Source organism: Sarcophilus harrisii, chromosome 3 (genome assembly GCF_902635505.1).
Source record: "Sarcophilus harrisii chromosome 3, mSarHar1.11, whole genome shotgun sequence".
In the NCBI taxonomy this organism is placed as follows: domain Eukaryota; kingdom Metazoa; phylum Chordata; class Mammalia; order Dasyuromorphia; family Dasyuridae; genus Sarcophilus; species Sarcophilus harrisii.
This window is the reverse complement of record NC_045428.1, coordinates 37,331,814-37,344,087: the sequence shown is the minus strand read 5'-3', so window position 1 is coordinate 37,344,087 and position 12,274 is coordinate 37,331,814. Positions and strand designations below refer to the sequence as shown.

Genomic DNA, 12,274 nt, shown 5'->3' with positions numbered 1-12,274 from the left:
AATATAGTGTGTCCTGGTCTTAGATGAGTATACTTATTCATTTCAATTTTGTTTCTAATTCTTGACAGCACCCCAATTGACTTTCATAAATAACTTAGAATCAGAGATATTTTCCCTATTTTTGAATAATGTCATAAATCAAGGTGAGACTAAAATTTAGGTTAGGGAACAAGACAAAGAGCTTGAGTTCACTTGGCTCTTTGTAGTCAGCTAATTTTGATCTGTGTACACTTCGGCCAATGGTCTCTAATAATAGCAGGCATAGTGGGTACTGGGCCGTAACCCAAAATTGGTGCCCCGCAGTGCCCTAGTGCCTGGCAGCTGGCCAAGGATTCAGGGAAACAGCAGGTGGAGGAGACTCCTCAGAAGCAAGTGATTTTTTTTAAAAGGCCTAACACTCATAAATCCTAAGGCAGTGGTGAGGCTGCCCCTTCGAAGGAATCCTCTTTGGATACATCTTTTTCCCCTTCAAGGCTGCCCTGGCTATTTCTCTCCATCAGATTATAGCTGAAGGATCAAATGTTGGGGATGTTGGGGAAGGGAGGGAAGAGGTGGGGAGACTAGTCTTTTGAGCTGGCTCTGTCACAATGGGTATGTAGCCCAACAATTTTCCACACAAGGATCAAGAGTCTCATTCTCAAGTGATAATAATAATAATCCTCATTTTACAGGGATATAAAGTTAGGGGTATAACTAGTGATTCTGATGTCCTATACAAGAAGGAAAACCTACCTTTCTAGGCTTCAGTTTTTCAGTTGTACCCACTTCTTTTTGACCCCATGTGGGGTTTTCTTGGCCAAGAGATTGGAATGATTAATCAGCTCATTTTACAAATGGGAAAACTGAGGCAAAGAGGGTTAAATGATTTGCCCAGAGTCACACAGTTCAGACACTTATTTGAGGTCCTATTTCCAACCTGAGCCAGTTCCTCCCTCCTTAGGCAATCAAACAATAAACACCTATTAAATGAAAATGTTTATATAATTATCAGATTGCTTACCATCTCAGGGAAGGAAGGGAGTATAGAATTTGGAACTCAAAACTTTAAAAAAAGAAAAAAAATTTTTACATGTAATTGGGAGGAAATTAAAGATTATTAAAAAAATAAACATAACCATTTATTAAGCACCAATCCTGTGCCAGAAACTATGCTAAGTGCTAGGGCTACGAAAAGAAAGGCAAAGGGTACCTCCTACACTTAAGAAATTCACAATCTAGTGCCTCGGCAAAAAACAAAAAACAAACAAACAAAAAAAAACAAAGGATTCCTAAGTTTTCCTTATATATAACTTTAATGGTAATAAATAAAAGTTTAACTGTAACTAGGTTCAAATTCAACAAGCATTTATTAAGTTCCTATCATCTTGAAGCCTTTTGCTAGATGATAAGAGAAACAAAATTTTAAAAATTTAAAATAGTACCTGCCCTCAAGAAGCTTATACTCTACTGAAAGGCACAAGATGCATGAAGATAAGTAAATAATGGGGGATAGGGTGGAAAATTAGAGACAGTTTGATGTACCTTACAATAGGAGATCAGCATCCTTATGTGACTGGTGATCTCAAACACATCCCCAGCCCCCCCCCCCACTGCCTCCCATCACCTGCAGCTCTCTCACCCGGGAGGAATCCTGACACCATTGTCCAGTTGCATGAGGTTATTAGCATGTTTGGAAATCTGCAGCTCATTTTCCCAGGAATCTGGCTCCTGTTTCCTATATGGAGATTTTGAATTAAGGACGGCATCACAAGCAATTGTTACCTGCAAGAGAAACCAAGGTATGATCTATAAAAACTAAGAACTTACAGGAGAGAAAGGGAAAATCATATTGATAAATGCCCTTTTGATCCAATAAAAACCCAAGCAATAGAATAATACACCACCTACTACATGAGACCTTCCCTATTTCGCATAGTCACTAGTGTCCTCTGCCCCTCATACCCAAAAAGTTGTAATTGTTGAGTCATGTCCAAATCTTCATGACCCCATTTCAATTTTTTTGGCAGAGATAATGAAGTCGTTTGCCATTTCCTTCTCCAACTCATTTTGTAGATGAGGAAACCAAGGTAAACAGAATTAAGTGATTTGCAAGGTATTCCCTTATATTTATTAAGAGAGAAGATGGCACAATGGACAGAGTGTTATACTTGTAGTCAAGAAAACCCAGGGTCAAATCTTGCCTAAAATATTTATTAGTTGTGTTATCCTCGAAAAGTCATTCTTCTGGAGCTCAGTTTTCTCATCTGTATAAAAATGGAGTTGGGTTAGACAATCTCCAAGCTCTAAATTAAGAAGCAATCAATTAATGAGCAACCACTGGTTAAAGCACTGCCACACACTATGCCAGTGTGCTTACATCCTAATGGATGAGAATTGTATTATCTAAATATCTAGTAATGAGTGCAAAATGAATACAAGGTGATTTGAGGAAGGAGGGACCTAAGAATTGAGGGTATCAGAGAAAGCTTCCTATGGAAAATGGTACTCATTGAAAGAAGACTGAAAGAAATCAGGGAATCCAAGATATGGGTGGAAGACAAAGAAATGGGGATAGAATAGGTAGAATGTTGTATTTGTGGAACACAGAGCAGGCTAGAGGAGTTAGATCATAGAGTGTATGGATCACAGGTGTCAACGAGACCTAGAGTATGTGGATCCCAAATGTCAATGAGACATTTGTATTTGATCCTGAATCTAACAGGAAACCACTAGACTTCATTGGCTAGGAGGGGGTGACTTGATCAGGGAGTGCTTTAGGGAAATCACTTTGGCATCTAAGTAGGATTTAGATTGGAGCAGGGAGGAGTTTGAGGTAAAGAGACCAACCAGAAGGTTATTGCAATAGTCCAAAAAAGAGGTGATGAGGGTCAGAAGGAGAATGTTGTGTGTGAATGAGTAGAAAGGGACCCAGGAAAGGGGGGGCTCTGATGAACAGCACATCCTATGCCCAAATTGGTCATTTCTCACCATTGCCTCATTTCATAAGTTCAAGGTCCATCTTTGCCCCACCTTATTCTGCCCTGGGTAACAGGCTCTACACAACCAAAAGGAAAAGGAAAGCAACCAATCCTCAGATTTACCAGGTGAACCAAGCTCCTCCCTTTCAACTGACCTAGATCCTATTTCCAGCATTGAAAACAGTTTCCTAAACTTGCCCTGAGCAAGCAACACATGCTCTCAATCATACTGACACTGGAATGTTAGGCCACAATTCCAATTCTTAACGGGTACAAATGTGACCCGCTAGAGGCACTCAGCCCCGGTCCCTTTACACTTTGCACAGCCAATGGTCTCGTTGGTCCTGGGAAGGCTGGCTTGTCCCTAACCCATTAGTTTTCTGATCTTTGCCTCTGCTGCTATAAAAAGTCAAATCACAACTCCCCTCCTGTCAGAAAGAACTGATGATGTAGTTCCTAGTAGAACTTATACTGTGTCAAGTAAACCAAAAGTTCTAATTTGTTGGAAACCTTAATAAGAACATCTCTCTTCTCTCAAACATCCTTCTCCTTCTAATTCCCATGTACCTATAGTGCTTCCCACTATACTGTGCAGTGATGATGTCATTTCTTATTTCCTGAGTGCTAAGAAAGGAAGAGATGTAATGAAAGGTACAGACTTGGAAGGCAAAAGACTTAGATCTGAATCAATTTTAATTATTACTTTTGCCATTATAAGTCCCAGTTTCTTCACCTGAAAAATTATATCCTTTCTAACATCAAATCCATGATCCTAAACTTTAAGTTCCCCGGAAGACAGGGATCTTCTAGTTTTCCTGTATTTTCTTTCTTAAACTTTTTCACTCATGATTCCTCTTCACCCAAGAAATTTTTATGTGACCTCAGATATGTTGATATATAAAATAGGTATACAAATCAAACATTTGATGATAATAAATCATAATTTCATGACCCCCACATTTAGTTATGAAACATCATATAGGGTCATGAACCACAGCTTAAGAAACTAGTCCCTAAAGCACCTAATTCAATTCAATACATTTTTATTTAAAGGATCTACTGTGTTAGGCATTGAGGATTCAAGAAAAACCATAATAATGGTCCAGGATAGGGCACACTTGTAATCCCAGCTGCTGGGGAGACTGAGTCTGGTAGATTGATTAAGATTGGGAGTTCTGAGCTGCAAGAGGATTAAAGGCACTCCGGTGTCTACAACAAGTCTGGCAGCAATACAAGGAGCCTTAGGGAGCCTAAGGAAGAGCAAAGCAGCCTATTGGAGTTGGAGCTGGTCCAAGCTTCCATGCCAATCAGTAACAGAATCAGTCTGAGTGGATCTCTGCTCTTCCAACCTGGTGAGATAGGAGACTTGCTCTCAAAAACAGATAGAATAAAATCAGTTTTCCAAAGAAGCTTATATGCTGTTGGAGGATATTGTAGATAAATAATAGTAACTGACCAATAAAAAGCCTATTATTTTGACCCAGATCCAGCCTCTATCCATCTTTCCCAGAAGACAAAGTGTTAGCCCTGGAATCAGGAAGACAAGTTCATATCCAGTTTCAGACATTTACTAGTTGTATGACTCTGGACAAGTCACCTGTAAAATGGGAATAGTAACAACATCTACCTCGAAAGAGTGCTCTAACAATCAAATGAGATAATATTTGTAAAGTGTTTAGCATAGCTCCTAGTACATAGTAAGCGCTATATAAATTTACTTCCTCGTGTTACCCGCCTTTCCCTGTAAGAAGTCAAAAAGTCCATTGTACAAAAAGTGTAATTGTCTTCCCTTCCCTTCCTTCAAGTATGGGGAGGGAAGGAGGAGACAAACCCGTCTCCCTACTTTGGACACCTTTGTTGTTATTGTTGAGTTGTTTCATTCACATCCAATTCTTCATGAGTTAGGGTTTTTGCAGAAAGATAATGGAGGGGTTTGCCATTTCCTTCTCCAGCTCATTTTACAGATGAGGAAACTAAGGCAAACATGGTTAAGTGATTCGTCCAGGATTTCCTAGAGAGTAAGTATCTGAAGTCAGATTTGGACTCAGGAAAATGAGTCTTTCTGATCCAGGACCAGTATTCTATCCACATGCTACCTACCTTCCCCCAAATTCCCCTCTGACACTGAAAGTTCTTTTCAGTCTGACCACTTCCTATTTTTTCTAGTTTCTTACACTTTTATGATCCACATACTCATGGCCTACTCTAGATTCTACACATACAACACTCCATGTTCTGTTCTGTGACCATGAACAGTTGTTTCTAAACTGTCATTTTTTTCAGACTGAATGTCCAATCTTTCTAGTCCATCCATACAACACTCTTCTCCCCACCCCACTTTCATCCCAGTAGTCATTTGGATTATGGTAGACAACAAGGAAAGGAGGTTTCTAGGAGGGAGGTGGGTTAGGAAAAGAGATAAAACGCAATGATTACAATATAAAAATCAAAACCATCTCTAAATTTCATTTTGAAAAAATACCATGGGCAGATCTAACAATTTAATACAATTCAAGAAATAGTTTTTAACAAATCAACAAGAATTTGTTAAGTACCTACTATGTACCAGGCACTGTGCTGGCCTTGGGAATGCAAAGACAAAATTAAAATGTCCCCACTTACATTCTATTGGAGGAGATACATATATAAATAAGCATGTACAAAACATATGCAAATTAAATTGAGAATGATGGGAAGAGTACTAAGAGCTATGTAAGGTGAGTTCTCAACATAGGTTTGAAATAAACGGTATCACGTACTGTGTTCAATGGAGAAGGAAATGACTTATCACGCCATTATCTCTGTCAATAAAACTCCCAACGGAATCACAGAATTGAACCTGACTGAAAATGACTAAACAACTGTGTTCAAGGCATTAGGCTAGACACTGGTGATCCAAAAACCAAAATGAAAGTAGGTCCTGTATTCAAAGAGCTTCCATTTTACTTGCTTTTGATCCAAGTCCCATAGCACCCAAACCCTGTAGTTCAATTTATATTCAAGGATAAGATATAATATTTTCAAATGCACTTCTTAATGATGGCCAACATGTTGCTCATCAGGATGGCATGGAAGGTCAATATTTTCAAGAAATCAGAAAAATGACATTTGGTCCTTTTCCTGGGTCTATAAGTCATTATTCTAAAAAGGAAATGTGGACTATTTTGCCCAGGGTTCATTATCTTACACTTGACTACCTTAAGTTATCATAATGCAGGTCCAAGTTGGAAAAACTCAGTTTTACATTTCATTAAGTGCCTAATAGGTTGGAAGTGTCGCAGATGGGGAGGTCAAGAGCTAAACGAGACACTCTTGGATGGTTAGGCTCTTTTTAAGCTCAGTAATTTTCATTTTTGGAATAGTAAAAGAAAGTCTTATTAATACCCTCAAAAGCAGCAAATAATCATTTATTTAAAAAAAAAAAAGAAAAATATTCTTAGTGTAAAGTGAGAGGACCTGGATTGAAAACAGTCTGCCACCCACTATATACCATATGACCTTGTTTTAGGCTAGTAATGTAACAGTAGAATGCTGGACTTGAGAACCTTTAAGTTTTCTTCCAATCTGAAATCTATGATCTGATGATCCTAAAATCTATCTTTTTTTATGTCAGAATGTCCTTTGCCACTTATATCATCCTTCAGATACACCCCCCCAAAGTCCTGACTTTTCAAATGATTATCAATATCTTTTCCTGGCGTAGTATATTTTGTTTGCCAATTACACTGTAATCACTCATTAGATGGGCATTTGTCCAACATTTCCTGATGTTAGTATACTTCAGGTAGTATGCTGGATATTGTTATTGGTTAGTTATTTCAGTCATGTCCTATTCTTGGTGACACCATTTGGGGTTTTCTTGGTGAAGACACTGGAGTGGGATGCCATTTCTTTCTCCAATTCATTTTACAGATGAAGAAACTGAGGCAAAGAGGGTTAAGTGACTTGCCCAGAGTCACACACCTGAGGCCAAATTTGAGTTCAGATTTTCCTGACTTCAGGTCCAATATTCTATCCATTGTGTCATATTGAGGAGGACCTATGTCTAAAATATAAAGAGAAATAAAAGGTTTCATATAAATATGGAGTTAATGGAAAACATAAATGAAATATAACATCTATTTATGATATATTGTTTCACATTTCTTGTAAAGGCAGATGTCTACATTTAAAATCTGCTTTAAAGAATGCTTTTTAAATATTAATTTTAATTTCATCTTAAATTGCATAATTAATTTAATCTTAATTTTTAATTTTAATCTGCTTTAAAGAATAGAAATTTTACACTAAGCCCACAATGATATGGAAGCCCTACTGTTATTTCAGAAAAATCAAGTCACCAAGCATTAATTAAGTGCCTAAAATATACCAGGCCCTGTGTTAAGCAAAAAAGATAAAAAGGCAGACAAAAATAGTCTCTGCATTTTGTCAATATAATTTCCTCTTTATATTATTGACATATATATTATTTTTCTATTTTAGTTAAATAAGCATTTTCATAACATAGTAGAATAGGAAAAAATTATATGGTTGCACATGAAACTTTGATATCTATTTACAGAAGCAACTAGGTGGTTCAAATTGACCCTCAGATGCAGCCTAGCTGTCTGAGCCCAGGCTAGTCCACTTTATTCTTGTCAATCTCAGTTTCTTCATCTACAAAATTGGGATAATGGCAGCACCTACCTCTCAGAGTCACTGTGAGGAGTAAATAAGATAACATTTGTAAGGCAATCTGCAAACTTGGAAGTTCTATGTAAAAGCTAGCTGTTATTCTTTGACTTAAATGATCAGAGGATTAATTCAACAACAGTTACAATAATTATAATAACTGAAAATTATATATCACTTTACAGTTTTAGATACATTCGGATACATATTTCACGTAAACTTTACAACAAAATCCCTTGAGTTACATCTCAGAGACATTAAGGGATTTTCCCCAGAAAGACTCAGGGCTACTGTCTGAGAAAGACATGTATTTAAATACATACTATGTAGTTTAGACTCCTTCAAAAATAAACAGAGAAAACCAGACTTGGTTGCAAGTAACAAAACAAAACATACAAACTGCTCTCCTCTGGGCTGGCTTTCCTTATCAAGTAGGTCAAAGGCAAAAAGAGAGTGAATGGCTGGCTCTCACCTAGTCTCTAACAAACCCAGATTCACAAAATACAAGTCTGCCCTCCTGGCAAGCAGGAGTGGACAGGTGTCTGAGCATGCTGGGAAATACTGTCCAGAAAACTCTAGGCTTTGGCAGGCATGGCCCTGGTCTAAGCAGGGCTCGAAGTAAGGAAGAGAAAGAGAAGATTTGGTTCCATCACAGGAGCATAAAGGGATCTCAGAGGTCATCAATTCCAATCCCCTCATTTTACATAGGGGGAAACTGAGGCATAGAATGACTGACATGATGCAGGGTCACCCATAGGTAGACACAGTCTGAGGTAAATTCAAATTCATGTCTTTCTAACTCTAAGTCCTGGGATTTACTCACTCTGCCTCAACACACTGTCTCAATCCTGACAGTCCTTCCTGCTGCCACAGCTCCCATACCCTCAACTGCCCCTTTAAACCTTGGAGAGAAAAGAGAGGGAGGAGAAAAAGGGGAAAAGGAAAAGAACCCAAATAGCAGGAGAAATTAGTAATAACAACTGGCATTCTTATTGTATATAACCCTTTCCATATTATCTCATTTGATTCTCACAAGAATCCTGTCAAGGTTACAGATGAATAAACGGAGGCTGACAGAGGTTAGCTGACTAGCCCAGAGTCACATAGTGACTAAGTGCTTGTGGCAGGATTTGAACTTGGATCTTCCATTTAGCTCTCTTTGACTGGACCATGCTGCCTCTTGAGAAGAGAAAGAGAGAGGGAGGAAGAGAAAAAAAAGAGAGGAACAAATTGAAAGGGCTTTTCGTTTAGATTCAAAAACAACTGCTCAGATGTGAGGAAATGGAATTAAAACTGAGCCATAGTTGGCTCCCATCTTCAAACTCACAGGTCAGGTCAAGGGCAATACCCAAAGAAGGGCACAACCATGGTAATGATAGCTTGCATTTACACTGTGCTTTAAAGCTTGCAGAGAACGTTGTGCCCATGGGAGGAGCACAGGGAGAAGGAAAAGAAAGGAAGATGAGAAGCAGCATCACTTCCATTTTCCTTCTGCATGCAGATGTCATGGCCATGGTTCCATGGCCCTTGGTCTTGGTTCCACCCAAGGTAGTATATTGAACCCAGGTAGTCATGAGCAATGGCTGGCATACTCCACCCTCAGGCAAACTCTAACTAGGCAACCAAAACTACACAGAACACTCTCCCAAAGAACAGATCATCAGACCAGAGCTCCATGGCTAGAGAGGTCCAACAATCTCATACAGTCAAACCACCCGATTTTAAAAATGAGAAAACTGAGGGTAACAAGGTTTAATACATCGCCCATGGTCACACAGGGAGCAAGCACCAGAAGAAAGACTTGAACTCAGATCTCCTGATTCCAAAGTCAATGTTCTTCCCATTGTACCACAATAGAAATAATTCATGAAAAGGTGTGTCTTACTTCTTCTGACATTCAAATGATACCGACTTTCAGGGGGAAAAAGTATTTTAATTCCCCAGTCTACTCTACATTCTCTATATGTAACATTCCATCTGGCACCTCCATGATTTTGTACAGCCTCACCCAGAACACTCTTACTTCCTTAGAATTCCTTCAAATCTCTGCATCCCTTCAGGATTCAACTCAAGGGCCACCTTCCACACAAGACCTTTCTTCCTTCCTCTAGTCATTAATGCTCTCAGTCCTTTGAGTTACATAGTGTATATTGTGCCTTTATTTTAAGTAGCTTTTTTCCATCTTATTTTATTTTTCCATAACCCTTCCTCTTCTGGTAAAATACAAACTCCTCGAGGGCAAGGATTGTTTTGGTTTCTGTCTCTGTGTCCACAGAATCTAGCGATGTGTTTGGTATCCAGGAGGCACTTAATAAATGCCTGTTGGAGTTTACAAAATTTGTAGGGAAAAGACTTGGCAATTTCTCTCTCTGAAACACACATACATACATACACACGGCTTCCCAAAAGATCAGTTTCAAGTTCGGAACCACACACATCCATTTCTATCTATCAGCAGTCCACATCCACTGACCAGTGCAGGTAACTCCTCTATATTTGGCAATGCAATTTCGTAGTGGTCTGGAAATATAACGAGTTTGGCTTCATCTTCATATTCATAATCATCGCTATTTAAATCTCCAGTCATTTCTAGATCTGGGAAAAGAAACAAAAACAAAAAGGTTAGAAAAGAAGGCCCCTTGGCCAAAACAACCCCAATAAAGACCAGATGCAGAATAAATGGCAGCTTAATATTTTTATCTACAGGTGATGTGTGCAATAAGCTTTTCTCCAGTAGCTTTTCCCTCGACTTGCCCAAAGCAAGGAATAAAAAAGTCCCTCCTGTTTTTCATAGCTAAAGACTACAAATATCAATTAATTTAATCCCTACAAAAAGTACAAAGCCATTAAGAATATTCACTTGGGTTGGGTTTTTTATCATCTCTGGAAAGTAAACATCTTTAACATTCTGGAGCACAGAATGACCACAATACAGAATAGAATGATATAAGCAAAAAAGAGAGTGAGCTAAAAAAAAAAAGAGAGTGAGCTAGGGGTAACGAGAATATGGAATATCAAAGCTGGAAGGGACTTTAAAACACACAACAAGAAGCCTGAGAGGGATTTCATAACCAAAATATCAATGTCGGAAAGGATCTAAGAAGATACAAGAGCATGGCTGCATCGGACCCTCAAAATTAGAACACCAGAGCTAAGAAACATCTCATAAGACATAACAGCTTAACAGAAAGGGACCCTGGAATATTAAAAAAATCTGAGCTAAGAGAACCCCTAATAAGAACCCAGGCCAGCAGGACTGGGAGAGACCTTAGAGGTCATCCAGTTTCACCTCCCCATTTTTGTAGATGAGTAAACTGAGGCTGAGAGTAAGCTACCAAATATGCCTTAGAAAGTCATTTGATGGTAATTTCACAGAGATTAGCATGAAATGCTGACCACATTAGACAATGAGTCATTTGGAGTAAAAGGGGAGAGCTCAGGCTGTGAGCTAGAGAAAGAAGCAGCAGAACATGAGAAAGACATGTTCTCATCATGTTTCAGAGAACTCTCAAGTTAGAAAGATGAGCTTTCCTAATTTGTTATTTGTTTATCAAATCATAGCCTCTTCCCTTAGCAAATCTCTGGCACAGACTAGGAGAAAAGGACTCATGGAAAAGTCTTAATGAGCAATGCTGGCACTTCTCAAATTCATTTCCACACATGAGAAAAGATTTAATGCCAGCATCCTAACTCATGTTTGTATATTTAGATGTTAGGAGTGATGGGGATAAGCCACATAGTTGTATATTTTTAATAATCCCTCCTCCCTCCATCCTAGCAGTTTCAGGCAAATTGTTTTGTGTGCTTCAGGGAGAGGTCAAACAGAAGACTTGAATCTCTCAACTTGTAGCATCACCCTTGCAACCTGTGGAGGATGTTCAAAAAATGAACGGGATGAGGCTATGGGACCCTTCAAACACCTTGATGTAGATACAAAAGTCAGAAAGGACAATGACTTGGGAATCATAGAGTGCTAGATCTGAACTTAAAAGAGTCTGAGTCTAAACTATTAATTTTACAGATGAGGAAACTGAGACTGAGAGAGGCTAAGTAACTTATCCAGAATCACACAGGTAGAAAAAAGTCCAGAATTGGCATCCTGATGCTGCCATTTAATTATGTAATCTTTGGCTCTTTGAGGCTCGATTTTCTCTTTAAAATGATGTTTACAATATTTGCACAATCTATCTGAGTGGGTTGATGTAAGGGAAAAATGCTTCATAAAGTACTCTGTAAGTTTGAATTATTTAAGAAAGGCATTAACATTTTTATGAGTCCGAGAAACAAATATGATATCATAAAAAAAATAAAAGGGCAATATAGCCAAAAAATATACACTGAAGAAAATTCCAAGAACTGGGACCACACTATAAGGTCGATTATTATAGAAATGAGCAAAAGATCCTCCAAAAGCTTTTATTTCGGAGGCAAATCTTCAGTTTAACAAGCATTTATTAAGGGCCTCCTATGTGCCAGGCATAAGGCCAGGTGTCTGAGATGCAAAGCCAAAAATGATAAATGGACCCAGTTCTCAAAGTGCTAAAGTCTAGGAGAGGAACAACATAGAAACAGACAAATCCAGGAGAGATGAAACATTTACACAGAATATTAGCAAAGTTAATTTGTTTCATGCAGAGAGAGCCTGA

At 38.5% G+C, this 12,274-nt stretch overlaps 1 protein-coding gene across 2 annotated transcripts in view; it reads right to left on the bottom strand.

Moving 5' to 3' along the window:
- Positions 1 to 12,274, bottom strand: part of USP13 (ubiquitin specific peptidase 13) — a 126,307-nt gene that overhangs the window by 58,328 nt on the left and 55,705 nt on the right. For both annotated transcript variants that reach the window (XM_031957707.1, XM_031957708.1), the window contains 2 exons: positions 10,102 to 10,223; positions 1,619 to 1,761 (listed from right to left, as the gene is read on the bottom strand). In XM_031957707.1, the coding sequence (XP_031813567.1) occupies positions 1,619 to 1,761; positions 10,102 to 10,223 (265 nt within the window). The remainder of the gene's footprint in view (positions 1 to 1,618; positions 1,762 to 10,101; positions 10,224 to 12,274) is intronic.